Source organism: Cervus elaphus, chromosome 20 (genome assembly GCF_910594005.1).
Source record: "Cervus elaphus chromosome 20, mCerEla1.1, whole genome shotgun sequence".
Lineage (NCBI taxonomy): Eukaryota > Metazoa > Chordata > Mammalia > Artiodactyla > Cervidae > Cervus > Cervus elaphus.
The window spans coordinates 32614380-32638768 of NC_057834.1; the positions used below are offsets into that span (position 1 = coordinate 32614380).

A 24389-nucleotide genomic window follows, 5' to 3' on the forward strand; every position below is an offset into this window, starting at 1 on the left:
TTCCAGCAGTCATATATTGATGTGAGAGTTGGGCTATAAAGAAAGCTGAGCGCCGAAGAATTGATGCTTTTGAACTATGATGTTGGAGAAGACTTTTGTGAGTCCCCTGGACTGCAAGGAGATCCAACCAGTTCATCCTAAAAGAAATCAGTCCTGGGTGTTCATTGGAAGGACTGATGTTGAAGCTGAAACTCCAATACTTTGGCCACCAGGTTCGAAGATCTGACTCACTGGAAAAGACCCTGATGCTGGGAAAGATTGAAGGTGGAGGAGAAGGGGATGATAGACGATGAGACAGTTGGGTGGCATCACCGACTCAGTGGAGTTGAGTTTGAGTAAACTCCGGGAGTTGGTGATGGACAGTGAGGCCTGGCGTGCTGCAGTCCATGGAGTCTCAAAGAGTCGGACACGACTGAGCGACTGAACTGAACTGAATGGAGAATTCCATTAGTGGTAGCCTATAATACAACCCAATTTGGACACTCTCTGCCTAGAAATAACATCAGGTTCCGTAGGTTAAGGGTTTGTTACTGAACCAAACTTCAGTCCACTCGCCTGTGCAAAGTAAACCAGCCTACTGATACTGGGCTATGCTGAAGGAAAGTACAGTGTTTTTTGTAGCTGCCAAACAAGGAGTGCAGACAACTGATGCTCAGAAAACCTGAAGTCCCTCATGGCTCTCAGGGAACCTTTTTAAAGGGCAGAGTGATGGAAGGGAGTCACAGGTTGTATGATCACCTCATGCACAATTCTGACTGGTTAATGGTGAATAATAGGGTGTCACCGGTGTTAACATCATAAGTCCTCAGACTCCAGCCAGTCTGGGGGCTCATTGTCATTATCTAGTTAGCTTCTTCAGTTTGGTGAGGGTTTTATATCTGTCAGACAACTGGGGAATGTGCATCAGACACTATCTATGTCCTTCAGGGAAGAGCTCAACATTCTGCGATTGCTTTGTGGCTGATTCGGTTTGATTCATTACCAGTTTTCCTGGCCCAAATCTTTGTTGTTGTTGTTACTTCATGTTCACATCAATTCAATCAATTCTTGAGCTCATCTTTTGTGACTCAGGGGAGACCTTGGAGAATTAAACTTTTCTACAAAAAAAAAAGAGGCAGGCAGAAGCCATGGGATGGGAGGGTGAGTCTGGGGAAGGCTCCATAGGGTCTTGCTTGGTTACAGGTTCAGTCCCACAAGACTGCCCCCACCCCACACCACCACCTCAGATGCCAGTCACAAGTGCAGGGTGTCACTTGGGCTTTTGACCTACCAGCTACATATCAGAGTTTCCAATGAACACTTCCTCAGGCTTTGGCCACCTGATGCAAAGAGTCAATTCATCAGGAAAGACCTTGATGCTGGAAAAACTTGAGGGCAGGAGGAAAAGGGGTTGACAGAGGATGAGATGGTTAGATGGCATCTCTGACTTAATGGACATGAGTTTGGGCAAACTCCAGAAAATACTGAAGGACAGGGAAGCCTAGAGTGCTCTAGTCCATGGGGTCACACAGGCTCGGATATGACTTAACGACTGAACAACAAAAGTGATTTCAGAAATTGAAGACAAGGGATCAAATAGTATAGCAAAAGATGTTTGCATTATTCTAATAGCTCAGGAAATTCCGAAGATTTTGAGAGCTGTGAGCCAGGAATTGTGGACCAAGACCGAATATATGTGAAATAGATACATCTCACATATATTTGGTCATCTGAATGATACAGTTGAATCACAATATTGAAGGCAATTAAACATTTTGGAAATGTATAATGTTGGAAGTTGCAAAACACGTTTTTGTTTTTTTTTTTATGTTACTGAGACAGTTAAAACAGTAAGTTTTGGATTACATAACCACAATATACAATCTCGGTTGAATCGACTTAAAAAAATGCAGAACATGAGAGTTGCAAGTTAAGTTTTATTTGGTGCAAAAATGAGGACTGCAGCCCAGGAGACAGCACCTCAGATAGCTCTGAGAAACTGTTCCAAAGAGGCAGGGGAAGAAGGTATGCATGTGGTTTTGGTGAAGGAGAAATACATGCAATCAAGCATGTATTTTCCCAGAAGGTTTCTGCTAGTCTGGTGAAACTTTCTGCTAACTGGATTTGTCAATCCAATGAGTCAGTCCAAAATCCTGGATTGACATCAAGGAACAGTTGTCACCAGGAAGGATTTTAGTGTTTTTCTAGATATAAGGAGATAGAAGAATCGGGCTCATAAAACTGACTCCTGAAAATATCTAACTGTTAGAGTAAACACGCTGACTGAAACCACCCACCCTGGCCAGGCACCATAGTAACCATTTGCATGAGTTATTTTACAACAGGAGGTCTTGGCAAGGAATACAGAACTAGTAAGCCACCACCAACCAGAAGAGTTTGGCAAAGGTCAAAAGGAGATGCCATGTGTCCCACCACCTCCCAGAATCCTTCTCACTGACCTCCTTCTTGGCCGCATAACATGTGTGCCACCAGGATGGACCCTGAATCAGAGTGATTGGCTAGAAACAACCCAGAAACTCACCCCATCACCATAAAACCCAGGACTACAAACCACATGGCAGAGCTGTCCTCTCAGGTCCCCTCACCCTCCTGCTCTCTGCCTGGGTACCACTTCCCAGTAAAGACTCCTTTGTCAGCACATGTGTCTCCTCAGACAGTTCATTTCTGAGTGTTAGGCAAGAGTCCACTTTCAAGCCCTGGAAGGGGTCCCCCTTCTTGCAACCTAACTATTTGAAGACCTGTCCTGCCAGTTTTTCCCAGAACACAGAAGTGCCTCATTTTTGCTCTCCACCCTGAACTTCTTTCAGGAGCTGTTGAAGACCAGCAGCTGCAGCAACACATGATTTAACCATTGTAAAGGAAGACAGCAAGTGCCCATGGCAAGTGCCAATTTGTAGTTGACAGTTGTTTAAACACGATTAAAAAAAAATCAAAACAAAAGAAGAAAGGATATAGATAGTAAGAAATGGAGTACTTAAACAAGAATGTCACAGTCATCAGTGATTCCAGTCCTCCAGGGCAACCATGAAAGAGAAGAATACCTGAGATCCAACAGCTATCATGCTGCCTCCACTCACTTCAAGGAACCAAGGATGTAAAAAAATGCAGGATGCTGGCCCCAGGTAGCTGAGATGCATATGAATGGAATGATTTCTATAAGCCCAGACTCTTGCATATTCCATACATAGAAAAGTGCTAAATTCTTTAACTTGAGATATTTCTTTATTTAACAGTAATCTTTTGATGTTCGAACTACCTGCCCCTTGATGTAAACTTCTGTATAGACTAATTCCTCCCCACCACCTCCTCAGAACAGCTCTCTTGGGGTTTCTTGAGATGCTGTCTCCCAGGTCTGAAGTCCTAAAAATTTCTGCCAAATAAAACATAACTCTCAACTTTTAGGTTGTAACTCTTTTTTAAGTTGACAGTAGTGAAGGTTCCAATTCACATCACACATGATTTTTGCACTTAGCTCAGAAAAAAGTAAACAAATTTACAAAATAAGATTGGGACTTTTAGTGTGGGGGAAGAAGGTCTTGCCACGCCTCTGAGAGGAAACAGGCAGTGTCGATAAGAAGCACTTTCAGTTTATGAGAGAATGGCAAGAACGCTGACAGTCTTGAAGTCTCCAACACCATTCTCCACTGCTAAGAGCATGATACGGCTGATCCAGTCTCTCACGCTTGTCTCCTTCCTTGGCCCAGGTAAATGCTGAAGTATACCCATGTAGTCATGTTTGACTCCTGGTTTTGTGCAGTTTGCTCGATCTAAATCACCTACATGTAGGTGTCTGTCTGTATCTCTACTAAGGGATCTGGTGGGGCTCACAGAGATGCCTGATAAACTGCCATTGCTTCTCAACTTAAAAGCTTACAGCCTGAGATCATTTAGAGTTAACAGCTTCAACTGTGTCTGCATTTAAATGAATTATATGCTGGGGCATGGGAAATGAGCTTTTCTAAGACACGACGGGGGTTTACAACCAGCATGTTGTGGTATAAAGAGAGCTAAGGTTAAGAAAAGAAGCCTTCTCACCAGAGTAGCTACTGTCTTACTGTGGGATCACAAGTAGGCGACATGTTCCTTCTTAGCCTCATTGAAAATATTGAAAATCTATGGTTCTGCTTAGCTGAAATTTCCGAACCCAACTAAAACACTTGAGATAGTGTTCTCGGTTTTTGCATACTTTGAAAAAACTACTCTCCAGCTTTCCTCTCCTTTGATGCAAATCAGGGACTAGCTAGACCAGCAATACCTAATCTGCCAGACAGGAATTCTCAGATCCTACATGCCTCTCATTCCCTGCTGTCCGTTATGTGGAAAACTTGAAGGTTCATGTCAGGTTTTGGGGAAACACAAGTGGTCCGCTGGGGCCAAAGTGCAGGAAGGGGCAGGAGACAAGACAAGAAAGCTATCCCAGAACTAGCCCAGGGTAGCAGGTAAAAATAGTTACTATTCACTGTGGGCTCGTACTGTTCCAGGCACTGGGTCAAATGCTATACTTACATCATAGACGTAACGTTTTTGACAGTTCTAGGAGCCTGTGCTATTATTATCCCCTTTTGAAATAACTTGCACAGACTTCATTAGCCAGTAGGTGGCAAGGTCTTGTGATAGTTCTGAGGAACAGTGATGGTTGAATCAAAATGGCAGCAACACAAGAGAAAGGACAGAAGCAAGAATCGCCACAGATGTAGAATTAGCTAATTACCTGGCAATGGGAATGAGGGTGGCAGGGAATTCATTGTCATCCAATAAGCAATCATTGAGCACCTACTGGATGCCTGGCACTGTTCTAGGTTCTGAGTGCACACCATGAATGAAGCAGAAAAACATTTCTGCCCTCACAGAGTTAACATTTTAGCAGAGGAAACAAACTAGAAACAAAATAAACAGGTGAAACAAAATAAATAAGTATATTGGATAGTGATAAAAGACAAGGAGGAAATAAATCAAGCAAAGGAAGGAGAAATTAAATATTGGGGGCAGTGACATTTCAGACAGAACAGCCAGAAAGTTTACAAAGTCGGGATGGGGGAGGGAGCAGCCATGATGAGAAGATGATTTCAACTTTGGACCTACTAATTTTAAGATGTTAGTGTGATATTCGTGAGAAGATTTCCTGGAAGTAGCTGGAAATTTAGGACCAGAGGTAGAGCTGAGGCTGGAGGCTTTGAACTCACAGCATAGAAATAATAAATAAAGCTAAGGAGAAAATTGTAAGGAGGACAGAAACTTGGGGAATATGTACAAGAGCAGAAAGAGAAAAAAATTATACATTCAAGAGCTACTCCCTGCCCAGGAGCCATGGAGGCAAAGACAAGAGATCCCTGTCTTTGCCTCCTTGCAAAATTGAACTCATCTCTAGAATTCAATATTCTGATTGTCCTCAGGTTAAAATTCCCATTTTTCTCCCCATTCCCATGAATATTTCTCATAAGGGCCCTATGAAATATACACTATTCCTATCCCCACTTTAAGGAAGAGGAATGAGGCATACAACACTTGAACAATTTGCTTAATGTCACACTGTTGTGGGGGAAGTGAGGCTGATATAGGAAATGAAATATACTTGAATGTGTTTGCAGGTGTTCTGAGGTCCAGGAAGAAAGCAGTAATTTGTGGGGTTATAATTTAGGGAGACTGACTCCAGAGTCTATTCATAACCATTTTACTATGCTGCATAGTTTACAAACAGCTATATATTCACATAAATGTATTTGTAATTATAAACTGTGATACTAAGGAGATAATAAGCAGGGTACTGATGCTGAAAACTTGGCCCCTGTGCATTGCTGCTGAATCAAATCTCAGAGACAGAGTTTTGGGTGAAGTAGAAAAGAATAGTTTTATTGGTTTGCCAGGAAAAGGGAGACACAGCAGGCTTCTGCTCTCAAAAACCATGTGTTCCAACCTGGGAGGATTTGGCAGGAGTTTTATAGCAACCATTCAAGGGTAGGGTTGCTAATAAGATTAGGGTGTGTGCAGGGCCTGTACTATTTTAATCTCTTCTCAGATAATTTGATGAGTTTCTATGGTTCCTTTAATCTGGCCTGAGGTGGTCTTCTAGAAGAGCATCTCTAGTTCCTTTAATCTGGAATGAAGAGTGCTGGCATCTTCCATTTGTTGGGAGTGTTAGTTCTATTAGTATAAAGAGCTCAAAGATATTGTTGTGCATGCTTAAGGCAGAACCAGGACCCTTCCCCAAGGCTACACCATTGTTTTTACTGCTCCTCCCTTGTGTCTGCATCCCTTCCCTTTCCAGATTAGCAATTGTTATAATCTGCCCTTAGGAACTCAGGGAAGGTCATTAAAGTGAAAGGGAAGTTGCTCAGTCTGGAGTGGGTTGCCATTTCCTTCTCCAGGAGATCTTCCCGACCCAGGGATTGAATCCAGGTCTCCCGCATTGTAGGCAGATGCTTTACCGTCTGAGCCACCAGGGAAGATGTGAAGGTCATGAGTGCTGGAGTCTATTCCCTACAAGCAAGATATGCAGGACAGAAAGGCTTTGGTGTCCATGAGCCCCACAGGGTCCTGCTTGGTTTCAGGACCATGGGATAGAAAAACTAGAGGACCTGCTTTAGATGGAGGTGGTGTGGAAAGGATTTTCTGGAAAGCATCTCAACTGATATCTAAAGAGAAGTCAAACAAGGGAGGAGTCTAATGAAGAAGCTTTCAAAGCAGTGGACATTACATGTGCAAAGGCCCTGGTGCAGGGAAGAGTTTAGAATGATTAAGGAAGGGAAAGAAAGCCACTGTGAGAAGAGTATGGTACAAATAAAATCAATCTTGAAGCAAGCATGAAGGAAGATGACTCATGCTAGCCTACATTCTTTCAAGGGGCCAGACACCATAACTTGCTCCTTTTAGGAAATTTAGCTGTAAAGATAAACCGTGTTAAGAAATAATTCCAATAGATATAATTGAGATCAAACATCATCATGCCCTGGAGAAAATGAATCTCACTTGCTTCTACATTTAATTCTTTCTAGGTAGGAACTTATTAAATGTTAATATGCATACAAAGTATTAGGGGATCTTATTATAATGCTGATTCTGGAAAGGAGACTAAGTCTCTGCATTTATGACAAGTTATGCTTGGGAAAGCAACACCAGTGCTGTTCCATGGACCACACATGAGACTTTAGCCACAATGGGGATGGAAGGATGGAGAAACAAGAACTAGTTCTTTGAGTGTGTTTGCAAGAAGCAGATACAGGAATTCTGATGTTCAAGAGAGAACAGTAGTAGGAAATATATGGTACAACCAATACACATGAGCCAACCATTGATTCTGAGGTTTTGAGCCAAAAACTTTGCAGGTTTTCCTGCTCAGAGACTATAATTCAATGACTTCCCTTCCCCTGAGCAGCATTATCTACTTCTTACCAACCATCCGCACCTATCAGTGTTTATTGTTGCTCACGACAGGCAGAGAGTTGTTTTACATTTTGTGATTATCATCAAGAACAGCTGGGTCTTTCCACCTCTCAGAGTCTGCAGCCAGTGCCCACTGGACTGCCAGCCTTTCACACCTCCCAGTGTTCGGCCTCACTCCAGATCCAGCCTCAGTTGGGTCTCCATGCACAGACTGTTGTCCTTCTCCCTTTTTTTTTTTTTTTTTTTCTCATTAAGGTGCAATTCACAAAACATAAAATAATAATATTAAAGTGTACAAATTCAGTGACATTTAGTGAATTCACAGCATTGGGCAACTACCACTTCTATTGCTCCAGAACATTTCATCACCCCAAAAGAAAACCTTGTACTCATTAAGCAATCCCTTCTCATTTCTCTCCCCAACTATTCCCCTTCAAACATTTATCTGCTTTCTGTCTCAATAAGTTCACCTATTCTGGATATTTCATATAAATGAAATCATGTAATCTGTGAATTTTTATGTCTAACTTCTTTCTCTTGGTAAAATGTATTCAAGGTTTATTCCTATTGTATCATGTAGCGATACTTCATTCCTTTTTATTGCTGAATGCTATTCCATTGTATGTGTGTACCATAACTTATTTATCCACACACCAACTGATGGACATCTGTGCTGTTTCCAGCTTTTGGCTTTTTCAAATAGTTATATTATGATGACTTTTGTACAAGTTTTTGTTTTCAGTTCTTCTGGGGATGAAACTGCTGGATCATATGATAATGCTGTACTTAATTTTTTGAGGGATCACTAAATAGTTTTTCCACAGTGGCTGTACCAGTTTGCATTCCCACCAGCAATGTGTTCTAATTTCTCCACATCCTTACCAACACTTATTTTCCAATTATTTTTATTGTTGTTATTATTATTAGTCACCATCTTAGTGGATGTAAAGACATTTCATAGAGATTTTGATTTGCATTTCCCTCACAATTAATGATATTGAGCATCTTTTCGTGTGCTTATTGGCTATTCATATATTTTCTACCCTCCTTCTGAATGTGTTTCATGCTGAGCTGAAACAGCCCACTATATCTCTCTTTCCTTTAGATAGGCCTGAGCCAGTCCCCTAGCTTACATGACCCAAAGTTTCTCTGACATTTTTTCAGAATCAGCTCAGTCTTACCTGCTTTCTTTATTCCTTCTCATTTCTCAGAAATACTCCATTTTTCTTCCTACATTCAAAAAAAAAAAATCATTCAGATAATCTTTTAAGACACTTCACATTCTAATCTCAACCTATGCAGTATTCCAGTTTCCCTGGGCCAGATTCTGAGGGCTTAATGAGCTGACGAAGAAACATACTCATGTTCCCAGAGTGAGTGAAACTTGTAAACAAACATACCCCAAATTTCTGCTGACTCAACATCCACACCAGAGGATGAGCAAGACCTCAGCACCAACCCCATGCTCCAAGTGGCCCCCAGTGACTAATAAGAGAACTTCCCATGGATCCCCAAAGCAGCCTTCTGTTGCAGTCATGAGGCATCTTCCCAATTCTTAGCCTCTTCTGTTTCTAGTCCTAATTAAATCTGCTATCAGCTGAACCACTTAGGGGAGACCTCAATGTTCTGCAGAGAACATCAATGTTCATGCCAAGGATACAGAACTAGGACATTCCCAAAGTATCAGTGCTGATTCCAGGTAGAGTAGAGAAAAATACCTTCTTGTGCTCTCTGGGCCATACTCCATCATCTGGACCCCAAAACAGTTCTCCTTCAGTCCAAGTCTTTCAGAGGAGCTTTTGAACTTTTTCAAAAGTAATTTTGATCTTTTTCAAAAGCAGTTTCTGACCTTCACCTTCCTTAAGCACAGCGGTTTAAATCTTATTCTTAGACCTGCAGGGAACTACTCCTACCAACCCCTTCTCCTCCTACACCTTTTCCTCTTCTCCCACTACAAACTGCTTTCTACTCTCCTGGACTGATGCAAAACCCCACAAATATAAGCAATTTGAACTTACCCTTAGAGGATAAATAGGAGCTCACCCGAGGGGAAAATGTGGGCAAGGTGTTTCAGTCAAAGGGAACAGCAGAGCAAATAAAGAGCTGGGCATTCTTGAAATAATCAAGCAGTGAAGGACCTCTTGTTTTTATTCAAAGCCATACTACAATGGTATCTTCCCTGTGATGTGTTTCCTGACAACCTCCAACCCTTCCTGCCCCATCATTTTCACTATTTGCACTCCCATAGAGCATATACCTCTTATCAACTCAACATTTATTGGGCTCAAAATTGTGCTAAAAGCTAGGGTTGCAGAGATAATAAGCATAATCCCTACACTCAAGAGTATGGAAAATAGAGGAAAGCAACCTTGTAATTATGGCTAAGAGAAAGAAACACTTGATACTGAGCGTGCAGGGTGAAATCAGTGATGGGAGGGCAGTACGGAAGCAAACTCTATCCTAGGTCGATGCCTAACTCGCCACACCATAGCTGCATGTTTACCGGTCAGGCTTCTCTACCACAAAGTGAGCCCAGAGGACAGACAGGGTCTTATTCATATTTGTATTCACAGTCATCAGCCCAGAAACTGGTATATGAAAGGAATCTAATAAATATGCTCTCAATGCCATGATTTCTAAGACTTTTACTCACTGAATTGGCATGGAAGTGAAAGTGAAAGTGAAGTCATGTCCGACTGTTTGCAACCCCATGGACTGTAGCCTACCAGGCTCCTCCGTCCATGGGATTTTCCAGGCAAGAGTACTAGAGTGGGTTGCCATTTCCTTCTCCGGAATATTTATTTTTATTTATTTATTTAGTTGTGACATGTTGTATCTAGTTCCCCAATCAGAGATCAAACCCAGGGCCCCAGCATTGAGAGCTCAGTCTTAGGCACTGGACCACCAGGGGAGTCAAGTGAAAGTGAAAGTCGCTCTGTTGGGTCCGACTCTTTGCAACCCCATGGACTATGGAATTCTCCAGGCCAGAATACTGGAGTGGGCGGCCTTTCCCTTCTCCAGGGGATCTTCCCAATCCAGAGATCAAACCCAGGTCTCCCACACTGCAGGCAGATTCTTTACCAGCTAAGCCATAAGGGAAGTTCGAATTGGCATCAAGCTGAGCAAATAGTAAAATGATTGCTAAATAAACGAAGGATTTCAATCTGTAAAAACAAAGGAAGCTTAAAAGTCTGTACTAGACAAAGAAGAACAGTTCCTAAAGAGTCCTGGGGCCACAGGATATGCCAAGATTCTCTACAAAGAGGAACTGGACCTAAACATCCTGGCACAGAAACTCCAAGATGAGGAGTGGCGACGCACTCATTCACTTAACAGGATTCATTCTCGTGCTCAGTCATGTCTGACTCTGCAACCCCGTGGGCTGCAGACTTCCAGGTGCATCTGTTAGTGGGATTTCTCAGGCAAGAATGCTGGAATGGACTGCCATGCCTTCCTCTAGGGAATCTTCCCAACCCAGGGACTGAACCCACATCTCCTGCGTCCCTTGCATCGCAGGCAGATTCTTTTCCCTGAACGACCAGGGCCTACTAGGTGCCAAGCACTGTTCAAGAGCGTCCACCACAGCGAACGAGCCAGATAAAAATCCTTGCTTTCATGGAGCTTATGTTCTAGTGGAAGGGGAAAAGAGCAGTAAAACAAATGTGCGAGTTACAAAGTGTGGTAGACAGTAACACAGAGAAAAACAAATTCAAAGGCAGTGAGTGTAAGCAGTGAGGACTGGTAGTGCAGAAAGTGTGGTCATAGAAGACCTCCTTGAGAGGGCAAGTTTGAGTTAAAGCCCTCATAGAGATGAAAGAGGGAGCCGTGTGGACACCTGGGGGAAGGGCATTCCAGGCAGAGGCAATTACAAGTGTACAACCCTGGCCTTTCAGGAAGAACCAGGCCAGCATAATGTGAGCTGGGAAGGGAAGAAGGTGGAGAGTTATAGGAAATTAGGCCAGAGAGAAAAAGAATCAGATCACTCTGTCCCTCATAGAAAGTGATGTCGCTCAGTCGTGTCCGACTCTTTGTGACCCCATGGACTGTAGCCTGCCAGGCTCCTCCATCCATGGGATTTTCCAGGCAAGAGTACTGGAGTGGGTTGCCATTTCCCTCTCTAGGGGATCTTCCTGACCCAGGGATCGAACCCAGGTCTCCCACACTGCAGGCAGACTCTTTACCATCTGAGCCACCAGGGAAGCCCTTGTCCCGCATAGGCCATTGCAATTATTTTGTTTTGCTTTTTGTTGTTTAACCTCTTTTACTGGAATAGAGGAAACTGCAAATCCTAAGTGTCAGCTCAATGAATAATCATAAAATGAACAAATCTGTGTATCCAGACGTAGGTTAAGAAATGGCACATAACCAGCAGCCCAGAAAACCCCCGCTATGCTCCCTCCTACTAGCTCTCCCTCCCTCCTCCTCAAAGGTAACCTTATCCCAGCTTTTAAAAGAATAGACTTATTTTGCTTGTTTTTAAAATTTAAATAAATGGAAGCATGTCAGTGTATTCTATTTGTATCTGAATTTTCCTTTTTCACTCAAGATTTTCCTTGTGATATTCGTGCATGTGATTCCAAGAGGGAAGAATGGTCAAATGACAAACAACAGCATGTTACAATGCTGATGGAAAAATGTAGTAAGGGGTGAAGTTTATGGCAGTGTTTATATGACAGGCATGCATATGACAATTTGAGAGAGGAAGTGTGAGCTCACCCAGAAGTTGAGCACAAAATTCCTAAGAGACATTTCCTCCCCTACTCAGATTCTCTCCTGAGAACTAAGGGGTCTTAAGAAACTTGAGGTTGTGATAACAGTTGTTACTGTTGAGTCTCTAAATCACATCCAACTCTGCGGCCTTATGGACTGCACCACGCCAGGCTTCCCTATCCTTCACCATCTCCCAGAGCTTTCTTAAACTCATATTCATTGTGTTGATGATGCCATCCAACCATCTCATCCTCTGTTGCCCCCATCTCCTCCTGCTATCAATCTTTCCAGCATCAGGGACTTTTCCAATGAGTTGGCTCTTCGCATCAGGTGGTCAAAGTATTGGAGCTTCAGCTTCAGCATCAGTCCTTCCAATGAATATTCAGGGTTGACTCCCTTTAGGATGAACTAGTTTGATCTCCTTGCCTGTCCAAGGGACTCTCAGGAGTCTTCTCAAAAGTATAGATTATTCAAAATTATCGATTTTTCAGCACTCAACCTGCTTTATGGTCCAATTCTCACATCCGTACATGACTACTGGAAAAACCATAGCTCTGACTATAAGGACCTTCGTCGGTAAAGTGATGTTTCTGCTTTTTAATATGCTGTCTAGGTTTGTCATAGCTTTTCTTCCAAGGAGCAAGCATCTTTTAACTTCATGGCTGCAGTCACTCTGTGCAGTGATTTTGGAGTCCAAGAAAATAAAATCTGTCACTGCTTCCACTTTTTCCCCATCTATTTGCCATGAAGTGATGGGAGCAGATGCCATGATCTTAGCTCTTTTTTTTATTGTTGAGCTTCAAGCCAGCTTTTTCACTCTCCTCTTTCACTCTCATCAAGAGGCTCTTTAGTTCCTCTTCACTTTCTGCCATTAGAGTGGTATCAGCTGCATATCTGAGGTTGCTGATATTTTTCTGGGCAATCTTGATTCCAAGTTGTAATTCCTCCACCCTGGCATTTCACATGATGTAGTCTGCATATAAGTTAAGTAATCAGGGTGACAATATACAGGCTTGACATATTTCTTCCCCAATTTTGTCCAATCTGTTGTTCTATGTCCAGTTTTACCTGTTGCATCTTGTCTTGCATGTAACTTTCTCAGGAGACAGATAAGGTGGTCTGATATTCCCATCTCCTTAAGAATTTTCCACAGTTTGTTGTGATCCACACAGCCAAAGTCTTTAGCATAGTCAATGAAGCAGAAGTAGATGTTTTTCTGGCATTCTCTTGCTTTCTCTGTGATCCAGCAGATGTTGGCAATTCGATCTCTGGTTCTTCTACCTTTTCTAAATCCAGCTTGAACACCTGGAAGTTCTCAGTTCACATATTGCTGAATCCTTGTGGTAGTGGTTACTTATTCATTGATTCACTCAAACATTTCCAGATCCTACTTTGAATCAGGCTCTGTGCTCAGATATAAAGATAATTAAGATAACTATTAAATAAGATGATTAAGTTAACAAGAGAACAGAGGGCTACAAAATGGTATGATAAATGCTAGGAATTTGGCAAAAGATGTTAAGGAAGAATCTTCTTTAAAAATGATTGTAACCATTTCACCTTTTTTGCTCAAACATTAATGGCTCTGAGATTGGCTCATGACAGTGTAGCCATTACATGTTACTTTGAAGTTATATGTATTAATTTTATACTTACCAGTTTTTATCTTCTCAACTCCTAGACAATTATCTTTTGGGAGCAGAAAAGATATCTTCTGGTATCATTCAAGGAGCACAAAACATTGTCAAAGGAGTTGGATCTGAATCCCAACTCTGTTATTCTTTAGCTGGGTAACCTTAGGAAAATTAGCTAACTACTCTGTGCCTCAGAACCTTTTCTGTAAATGGATATGATAATATTCATCCTACCTGTCAGAATTGTTGTCAGCATCAGATGAAATAATGTATAAGAGCTGTAAATTCCTGTTATTAGTCCTTTAAATCTCACAAGCCTACTATGTTGAACACAGCAGGTATTTACTAAAGTTTTAATTATATTTCATCAGTAAAGAGTTGCAGTTTCTGAAATCTGTGCCAGGGATTGGATACAGTAGTCCCTCTCTGTCTCATGCCCAGATAACTCAGAGGCTGGGGTCGGATAGTATGGCTACGGCCCAGGTGTGACCAGCTGGTGTGGGAAGGTAGACTGGCTGGGACCAACTACTCATCAACCAAGGGTGCCAGGCATTTTGTTGGTGGAGCCTCTGTGACTGTCTACTTCAGCACTCCTCCCAGCTCTTTTCCTCTTCATCTTATCTTTGGACTTCAGCATTAGTGAGCTCTAACAGACTGGCAGCAAGGAGAAAGGGCGTGGGAAGTAGGGGGAGGGAAGGGAGAGTTACAACAGTTTGCTTTCTGTGTTCACAGGGAACTCAGTTTCAGAAGCCAGCTCAACCCCACTGGTTGTGAACGGGGTCCTGTGGGAGTCTGTAACTCTCCCCTCAAATTTTCCTGTGAAAGAGAATATCTCGTCCATCACCTGGCTTCACAAGGGAAACTCTGTCATCTTCATATGGCCGAAAGAAGCAAAAATACAGGTGACTGATCCAACACGGAAAGATCGACTGAATATCATCGAGTCCTACTCCTTGCAGCTCAACAATCTGACAATGGCAGACGCGGGACATTACCGTGCCCAGATAACCACATCAACCTCCTCTCTGTACACCGATTATAACCTGCAGATCTTCAGTGAGTCAAAACTCGAGCTTAATTTTGTATGGACTAAAAAATAGTACATATTTCAATTATATGTGACTGCAAACATGCACTATAGACTTGTGGTAAAAAGTATGGCATTTGGAGCTAGACTGAGGTCCAGAAACAAAACAATTCAATGACATTGCACAGCAGTTAGTGACAGAGCCGAGATTAGAACCGAAATCTTATGACTCCTTGACCCTGTACCAGGCTCCATTATACTTGTTGAGACAAGTTTCTTCTGTGACTATTTAGAAGACCAAGTACAACTTCTGCAACAACCACACTCCTGAGACTGAATGCCAGTACATTCCCAGGGCATTTTGGAGTACCTCTCCTTTAAAAGCACATATGCAAAAACAGACGTAAGGTACACCAACATGTTTTACAATTGTGCCAAGGAATTTTAAGATAAAAATTATCAGCTTTTTAAAACATTGACCAATTAATCTATGTGTACGAGGCCAGAAATAGCAAAGATTTGCTCTTATGGGCCACTATCAATTAATTGGGAGTAAGATTCAGCGTTAAGAAAAATATGAGTCATGTTAAGTTTATTCACTGAGTCAACAGTATTTGTTAACCATGAATGATGTTTGAGACTCTGTTTTAGGCCCTTGAGATACATCAGTGAGCAAAACAAAGATCCCTGACCTCATGGAGCTGACATTTTGGGTAGAGGATATGGGGGCAATAATAAAAATACACATAATATATGAACAAAGAACACAGTAAGTAAGCCATGAGAGAAACTCATGGAAAAAGAGATTAGAACAGCATAAGGACCACCAGAAATGCCAGAAAGCACAGCAGTCTGTTTTAAATGGAGGGGTCATAATAGGCCTCATTGAGAAGATGACATTAGAGCCAAGGCCAGTTGCAGGTGAAAGAGTGAGCCATGCAGATATCTGAGGGAAGAGCTGTCCAGCACAGGCCCTCCCTGCGTCTGACAGGCTCAAACATCAAGGAGCAGAGTAAAGAGAGTAACAGGAAATGAGGTCAGTAAGGGAATAGGGAGCCACATCATCTAAGGCTCTGGGAGCCATCACAAGGACTTTGGCTTCTACTCTTGGGGGGTGGAGAACAATTAGAGGATATTCTTGCACATGTTGACTTGGGGGTATACATTATGTTCAGGTGGAAATGTCAAGTGCGTAATTATATATTCATCAAGTGGAGTAAGATATCAATATAGGTTTTTGAGGTCAGCAATGGACATTGGTTGAAGGAGGTAAATATTCAAGCCAAACATTTGCCATTGCTGTGCTATGTGCTATCTCATTTAATTCTCATAATTCCAAGAAGTAGGTATTATTGCCCAGTTTTACAGATGAAGAAATTGGGGCAAGCAGAGACTAAAATTTGTCCATGGTCATGTAGCCAGTAAATGACAAAGCCGTGATTCTAACCTAGGTCTTCCAAACTCCAAATCCACTCTTGCCATGACATGAAAATTCTGTTTGAACAAGGTATGTTCCACAACCCTTACTCAGTTAGCTAAACTTAATGCTTTGCCTAATCTCTTCTAATGAGATAGTTGGAGTCATTCCAGTTTTTACTGGGTCATCTTTATTTCAACCCTTGGGCCAAGTCCAGGTCAGAAGGTTTTCCTGTACCGCCTCCATGTTCACGCTGATTCACAGCTGCTGACACAATCTTAGGTAATATTTTCTGGTCTCCGCTCTCAGAAGTATCTGCATCATGTGTATTCTCAAACGCCCAAATATATTGCACTTCTTCCTTCCCATGAACTGCTTGCTTGCTCTGTTTCTGCACTCCTTCCTTCCCTAATTCTTTAGTTCTCAACACACCCCTTTCTGACTTGCTGACACTCTGCATCAAGATCTCTTTATTATCATTTGAGGCAGCACCAGATCCAATGAGAACCAATATCCCAACAAAGTTGTGGGAAATTTGGCTCTCCAAGTAAGTTAAGCTTTTATCTTCCATCCCAGCTAGGAAAATTCTGATAATGGAGGAAACAGGGCTCATGCATCTGCTCCTCTGGTTTCTGAACTAAGGCTGGGCTGCATAGTCTCCAAATTATCTTTACACAAGGGGCAGTGAACAAGGGCAAGAAGGACCCCAGTAATAAACTGGAGCTCCAAAAATTAAAGTGATCAGCTCAAAATCACCTGACTAGCTGGCAGAAACTCCAGTCTCCCCCTTCCTTCTCTTCCCTGCCTACTCTGTCTCATGCTGACGTCCCTCACCATTTGGTCACCACAGGCCTCAACCCCATCAGTCAGGCAGCACACGCAGAGTTATTTACAGAGTATACAGCAGTGTCAGGTGGGATACATGGAAACATGGGGGTGATAGAGATTTTTCACAGAAGGCTGAGCCAAGCCATTTGTCCTTCATCCAGGCCTCTTCTCTGCACACAGGACGACTGCGCAACTTACAAGTTGCCCATCACACCAAACTGTCTGAAAATAGTACCTGTGAGATCCAGCTGGTCTGCTCTGTGGAGAATCCAAATGATAACGTCTCGTTCAGGTGGGAGGTAGCAGGAAATCCATTTCATAGTGAAGCAAATCTTTCTGTATCCTGGAACCCCAACAGCCTCAGTGAAGTGACCTACACCTGCATAGCTGAGAATCCTGTCAGCAATTTATCCTCCTCTGTCTCTGACAAGAGTGTCTGTAAAGGTAAGTCCGTCTCGGGTCTCTCTGAGGGCCTTGAGTGTTGTGGGGTGTGGGGTGTCCCTCATGCCCTTTATGATTCCTATAATAGTGGCCCCATGGGAGACGGCTGAGTGATGCTGTGAGAGGACAGACACCCCCTGGAACTCTGGGTCTCTTACTCTTCTAGAGTGCCCTCCTTTTCCCTCCCCCTCCACCAACCATTTCTCTAAGCCTCCCAGAGCCCAAGAGCAAAGTCCTTAGGAGGGCAAGATTGCTTCTTCTCTCTGTCTCTACCAGGCTCCACCCTGCCCTGTCAGCCTAAATGAGACTCCCACTTGCAGAAATCCTGCCCAGACCCCCAGAACCTCTGTGTATAGATGAACCCACCCAACCCCCAAAGACGGTCTAGAAGAGATGCAATGGAGGCTCTAAAATACCACTCTGGGCCTCGCTCGATGTGTCTCAAATGCAGCTTCTTTTTTTTTCTTTTCTTTTCAGGTGTTATTAATGGGAAAAATGAATACCTGGATATCAGATGGATTATCATTGTGGTTGTTTTGACATGTATATTCTTCATTGCATTGATATTAATATTTGTTCAGAGGAAAAAAGTAGCAGGTTTTCCTTTCTTCTTATTGTTACTTCTCCCAGGCTTCAGAGACTTAGAGTCTGGGGTTGTTACAAGACTCTGTCTTGTAGAAGACAGATAAAGGGGGCGGGGGAGGATGCAAACCTGGCTCAGTCAGTCCACTGGGACGACACCTGGGCTGTGAATACACATGCGCTAATCTCTTAAGGAAAGTGTCCTACTAGAAAATGCAGGACCCAGCCTTGGGGCCTGCCTGCCCTCCCTTCTGGGCCCCTTTCCCACCACATCCTCTAGAGCAGGGGTCCCTGACACCCAGGCCCCAGGCTGGTACCAGTCGGTGGCCTCTTAGGAACAAGTTCACATAGCAGAGGTGAGCAGTGAGCAAGCGAATGAAGCTTCATCTGTATTTCCAGCCCCTCCCCATCGCTCACATCACCTAAGCCCCACCTCCTGTATATCAGGGGTGGCATTAGATTCTTATAGGAATGAGACATCTAACCTAAAGTCAAGGCAGTATATCTTGAGATGGCCACAAAATAGAAATAAATTGCACAAAAATATAATGTGTTAGAACCATCCTGAAACTACCCCCTCCACCAACCGTCCCTGGCACCAAAAGCGTTGGGGACTGTTACTCTAGAGAGACACCTACAGGGTAGAGGGTGGGAGGCTTATCTCACTACAGTCACAGATTTCAATTTCCCTGACTTTATTTTTCAGGTTTCTTTCAATTCTCTACTCAGCAAACCCAGTGTCCTGGTGAGCTTCCAGACTCTTGGTTCCCAGTCACTAAACAGATGGCAAGAGCCAAATGGAAAATGAAGTGGGGTGATCAGAGGGCTAGATAATAAGAGAAGAGGAGGTCAGAATGTCATTATTCAGATGGACCAGATGGTGCAAGGGAAGAAGACCTGGAATTGTGCAAGTCTGTCCCTTGTGGGACCTACGGGGTCCCTTACAAGAATGCAAACTGGTCACTCAGGCAATTTCTTGGGATGGGATTAGGGCCATTCCCCATCCTATCAATGGAGAGACTAAGCGCCAGTGAAAGGGCTCGTGGCCTGTCCATTGTCAACAGCAGGCGCAGTGTAAAGATAGGACTAGAGCATCAAATGCCCAGAGATGACTGCCTGACCCCATCACTCTATTCAGCCAGAGTTTGGGTATTGAGTTTGAAGTGAAAGTCACTCAGTCGTGTCTGACTCTTTGTGACCCCACGGACTGTTCAGTCCATGGAATTCTCCAGGCCAGAATACTGGAGTGGATAGCCATTCCCTTCCCAGAGGATCTTCCCAACCCAAGGATCGAACCCAGGTCTCCTGCATTGCAGGTGGATTCTTTACCAACTGAGCTATGAGTCAGAAGGCATGCATTCAAATTCTTATTTGATCATTTCCTGTGTAAATTTGCACCAAGGCAGTAAAACTTTCTGAGCCTCCAGTTTCTCATCTCTAATATAATCAAACCCACTCTAAGGAGCTCTGAGAAGTTGGATAGTATTATAAATGCGAGACAATCTGGCTCCATTATGCTCACCAATGAGATTCTCTAGCTCCTGTGGAGCCAGTGCTGTTTTGTCCCAGAAGCTTCCCTTCCTGTGAATCCAGAGAGACTCTGAGGCTTTAGGGTAGCTCAAGACTACGTTCCCCCAGGAGATGAGGTCAGAAATAGATCGAATAGCTGAAAAGGTTCTGGTTCAACCCTGAACTCCCAAGACTGGGAAAATGAATGTACCCTAAGGAAGGGCAATGTTTCAAACAACTACCTCTTTGGGGCCAGAGAGTGATGTGGGGTTGATGAGGTCCTGGGAGGGCAGACCAGAGTCCTTCAGTCATTGACTGTGTCTTCCTGTGTCAACAGCAGAAACTGTGAGTAACTTAGAATACGCTTCCTTCTCTTCAGGGAACACTGTGTATGTTCAGGTCACCCATTCAAACAGGGTGAGTACTTTCGGGTTTATACTCCATCATGGTCATTATTTTTACAGTCATTATTAATGAACTTGTTGCAATTATCTGACTAAATCCAAATGATGTACACCGCTGAGGTGAAGTGAAGGCAGTAACAAGAGTTATGTGTGGGACCTTTCTACACACTTTTGCTCTCATGCCAGTGGAATGTTTAGTCATACCTTGCTTTACATTGCTTGATCTAACTATGTGATGCATCAGTAAGTCATGTCCCTTCAGCTTACTTACAGGCTGCCTGGAAGTGAAAATTATGTCTTCCTCTCTCTTCCCCTGTGTCTTAGCATGAAGCCCAGTAAATATCTGCTGGGTGGATAAAGTTGTTAAGTTTGAGAGTTCCCAAAGGACACAATTCTGTATCAGTGGGCTTTTCATCTTTTTGTAGGGGAAATAGCAGGGCTCAGAAGAGTCTCTTAAGAGAGAAAGAGTGACAAGAATTGGCAACCCCTCAACTGTGAAAGACACTAAAAGCATGAGCAGCCCTCAATCGTCCCCTCCCTTCTAGCAACATAACAGGATGCCCTTGGTCAGACACCAGGAACTCCCCATCATGCATCAGTAATTCTTCATCAGCCCCAAAATAAAGCACCGGCAGAGGGTACATTTCTAAATAACACTACACATCCTGGGAGACCAATTTCCACATCTAATGAAAAATAAGCCGAGAGAGCCAGCATTCTTCAATGATGGAAGCAGTAGTCTAGCTAGAAATCTTGGATTCCACAGCCAATCTCCCCTCACAAAGCCCTTTACAGATGTTTGCAAAGTAGGCTCTTTAAAGACAGCAAACAAGAGATGCTCTCACCTCAGATATTTCAATTGCCTTTCCAATTTTCTCTTGATGACAAGATGAATCACTCGCAACAAACCAAGAATCTAATCTCCAACAAATTTGTTAACTTTTTCTTTAGCAAAACATGGTACTTTGGAGAGTTTCAGAGGTTTTAATAACACCCTAGATATACCCTAATTCATTTAAAATGCCAAAAACTATGAGCATGGGGGACTTCTGTTATCATCAGGCTTTTTATTCCAAGCAGAGTCATTCTTAAGACAAGGTATTCCTATTCTAACAGTTCTGCATATTCAAGGAGACCCCAATGACATGATGGCCAGGCTATTAGAATCACAGGGGCAAAATAGAGCAGGCAATACCTCCAGTTATAGGTAGTAAAGATCTGAGACCGAAGATGTACTACAATAACCATGTGGCAGTGTAGGTTAGTTTTTTTTTTTCTGACTGCACTAGGTATTTGTTGCTGCTCACAGTCTTTCTCTAGTTGCAGTGAGCAGGGGTTACTCTCTCTAGTTGCAGTGTGTGGGCTTCTCATTTTGCAGTGAATCCTCTTCTTGCAGAGCATGGGCTCTAGGGTGCACAGACTTCAGTAGTTGTGGCACATGAGCTTAGTTGCCCCATGGCAGGTGGGATCCTCCCAAACCAGAGATCAAACTCACGTCCCCTGCCTTGGCAGGAAGGTTCTTAACAGGTGGACCACAAGGGAAGTCCTTGTAGGTTAGTTCTTAAAAATGGAGGAAAGAGAGTAGACTTGAATGCAGGACAAGAATGCTTTCTTTTCTTCACACCACCTGCCAACAAGGTCACCCTTCCGTCTTTCTCGGGTTCATGAGCCCACTGGTTTGCTGGCGTGTTTCAGTCTGGGGCTCAGGAAAGGTGAAGGAAATCCTTCACAAATTTGAGAGCTAGTGGTGCTTGGTTTCTAGTTCCTCTTGCTAAACACTCCGTAGCCTTCGTCCTGAAGAGTTTTGACATCATCCCTCGTTTGTCACACTGCCTTTCCCAAGAATATATCTGTTTGCATGAGTTTATATCTCTTTATGTGAATATATGTGTACATGAGTACATATCTCTTTATGTAAGCCAAATCAATATGATTGTGTTCTACAGGAAGCAGAAATCTCAAAAGTTGTGAAAAACAATGACTCCAACACAATTTATTCTGAAGTTCATCATCCCCAAGAGGTAAGCCCATAATTTCCAGCTGTTCTTACATTCTTACCTCTCTTCTCACACCTAAGATTTCGCAAATGTAGCAATAGTAAAGGGACCATTTTACAGATGCCAGAAATACAGGATACAGAAAGTCTCAGGACATACCTAAAACACATCCAGGAAGTTATCTTGTATTAATATTAGGATCACCACACTTAACTGAGTTTTTAACCTACTTTTTAAAAATATACATGTTTGTTTATTTTTATTTGAAGTACGGTTGGTTTACAATGTTATGCCAATATCTGCTGTATAGCAAAGTGATGTAAGCTACTTATTTTTCTTTTAATTTAATCTTACCTTAGGCTATGAATATCCCTATCTGCCCATGGTGACTTCCAGACACCTCTATAACCACGAGGAATGGCCTGACACTCTGGTTTCTGTTGACCTTCTTTATTTTTCTCTTTTTCCTATTAGAGAAAGCCCATTTATTCCAGGACAACTGCCCATAACAACGTCATGTAAGTTTCTGAAAGACTTCAAAGGAATTTCAGAATTACATATCTGCTCCTGATCCCACGAGAAAGAACAGAGCTTGGCTTCTGACTGACCACATAATTTGAATATCTAGGATTATCAGACTTGAATCTGCTTACCCAGGTCAAACATTTAAGGAATAACATCATTTCCAGAATGTGACCCAAATAACATTTTCTAATCGGCTCCAGGCCAAAATATACATCAGATAATATGCCTGCAAAAATTCTCAACAAGATACTACCAATCTGAACTCAACAATACACTGAAAGGATCATACACCATGATCAAGTGGGATTTGTCCCAGGAATGCAAGGATTTTCAATATCTGCACATCAGTCAGTGTGATACACTACATCAACAAATTGAAGGATAAAAATTATATGATCATCTCAATAGACGTAGAATAAGCTTTTGGCAAAATTCAATACCCTTTTATGATTTTTAAAAAAACTCTTGGGAAGGGTGGTGGGAGGGGGGTTCAGTATGGGGAACATATGTACACCCATGGCTGATTCATGTTAATGTATGGCAAAAACCACTACAATATTGTAACATAATTAGCCTCCAATTAAAATAAATAAATTTTTAAAAATAAATAAAACTGAAAAAAAAAAAAACCTCTCCATAAAGTGGTCATAGAGGGAAACTACCCTAACATAATAAAGGCTATATATGACAAGCCTTGGAGAAGGAAATGGCAACCCACTCCAGTATTCTTGCCTAGAGAATCCTGTGGACAGAGGAGCCTGGTGGACTGCTGTCCATGGGGTCGCACAGAGTTGGACACAACTGAAGTGACTTACCATGTGACAAACCTGCAACTAACATCATACTCAACAGTTAAGCTGAAACCATTTCTTCTAAGATCAGGAATAAGACAAGGATGTCCACTCTCGCCACTTTTATTCAAAATAGCCTCCAACTAATAAAAATCAACAGGAAAAAAAAATAGTTTTGGAAGAACTAGCCATGGCAATCAGAGAAGAAAAGAAAAGAAAAGGAATCCAAATTGGAAAAGTAAAATTATCACTGTTTGCAGATGACATGATACTACACATAGAATATTCTAAAGATGCAACCAGAAAACTACTAGAGCTCATCAATGAATTTGGTAAATTTGCAAGATACAATATTAATGCAGAGAAATCAACAAAATCAACAACAAAAGATCAGAAAAAAAAATTCAAGAAATAATCCCATCTACCACAGCATCAAAAAGAATAAAATACTTAGGCATAAACCTACCTATGGAAACAAAAACCTGTACTTCAAAAACTATAATACACTGATGAAAGAAACCAAAGACCACACAGGCAGATGGAAACATATACTGTGTTCTTGGATCGGATGAATCAACATTGTCAAAATGACTATATTACCCAGGGCAATCTACAGATTCAATGAAATCTCTGTCAAATTACCAATGGCATTTTTCACAGAACTAGAACAAAAAATCTTAAAATTTGTATGAAGACACAAAAGACCCTGTATAGCCAAAGAAATCTGCAAACAATAAATACTGGAGAGGATGTGGAGAAAAGGGAACCCTCCTACACTGTTGGTGGGAATATAAATTCATACAGCCACAATGGAGTAAGCAGTTTCCTTTAAAAAACTAAAAATAGAGCTACCATGAGATTCAGCAATTCCACTATTGGGCATATATCTGAAGAAAAACATAGTTCAAAAGAATATATGCACTCCAACATTCATTGCAGCATGATTTACAATAGCCAAGACACGGAAGCAACCTAAGTGTACGTCAATAGAAGAATAGATAATGAAGGTGTGGTACACTTATACAATGGAATATTACTCAGCCATCAAAAAGAACGAAATAATGCCATTTGCAGCAACATGGGTGGACCTGGAGATTATTATACTAAGTGATATGCAGATCTTTTTAAAAATTGGTACAAATGA

The 24389-nt window shown here is 42.3% G+C and overlaps 1 protein-coding gene across 6 annotated transcripts; it reads left to right on the plus strand.

Annotated features, from left to right (window-relative positions):
• Positions 1 to 3563: 3563 nt before the first annotated feature.
• SLAMF6 (SLAM family member 6) lies at positions 3564 to 23051 on the plus strand. Of its 6 annotated transcripts, none has more exons than XM_043878264.1 (8): positions 3564 to 3704; positions 14457 to 14780; positions 17177 to 17440; positions 17915 to 18034; positions 18726 to 18764; positions 19866 to 19945; positions 21879 to 21953; positions 22404 to 23051. In XM_043878264.1, exons 1-8 carry the CDS (start codon positions 3599 to 3601, stop codon positions 22449 to 22451), a joined length of 1056 nt encoding a protein of 351 aa, XP_043734199.1. In that variant the 5' UTR covers positions 3564 to 3598; the 3' UTR covers positions 22452 to 23051. The 6 variants fall into 6 exon arrangements, with proteins under 6 accessions (XP_043734199.1, XP_043734200.1, XP_043734201.1 ...); XM_043878265.1 differs by having other exon boundaries at positions 3584 to 3704; positions 19869 to 19945; XM_043878266.1 differs by having other exon boundaries at positions 3584 to 3704; positions 19908 to 19945.
• The last annotated feature ends 1338 nt before the right edge of the window (positions 23052 to 24389 follow it).

Excerpts from the sequence above, each read along its gene's own strand:
- SLAMF6 (XM_043878264.1), top strand. The coding sequence starts at position 3,599 with ATGGCAAGAACGCTGACAGTCTTGAAGTCTCCAACACCATTCTCCACT. Across the intron at positions 3,705-14,456 it reads TGTCTCCTTCCTTGGCCCAG|GGAACTCAGTTTCAGAAGCC; the intron begins GTAAATGCTGAA and ends CTGTGTTCACAG. Across the intron at positions 14,781-17,176 it reads TTATAACCTGCAGATCTTCA|GACGACTGCGCAACTTACAA; the intron begins GTGAGTCAAAAC and ends CTCTGCACACAG.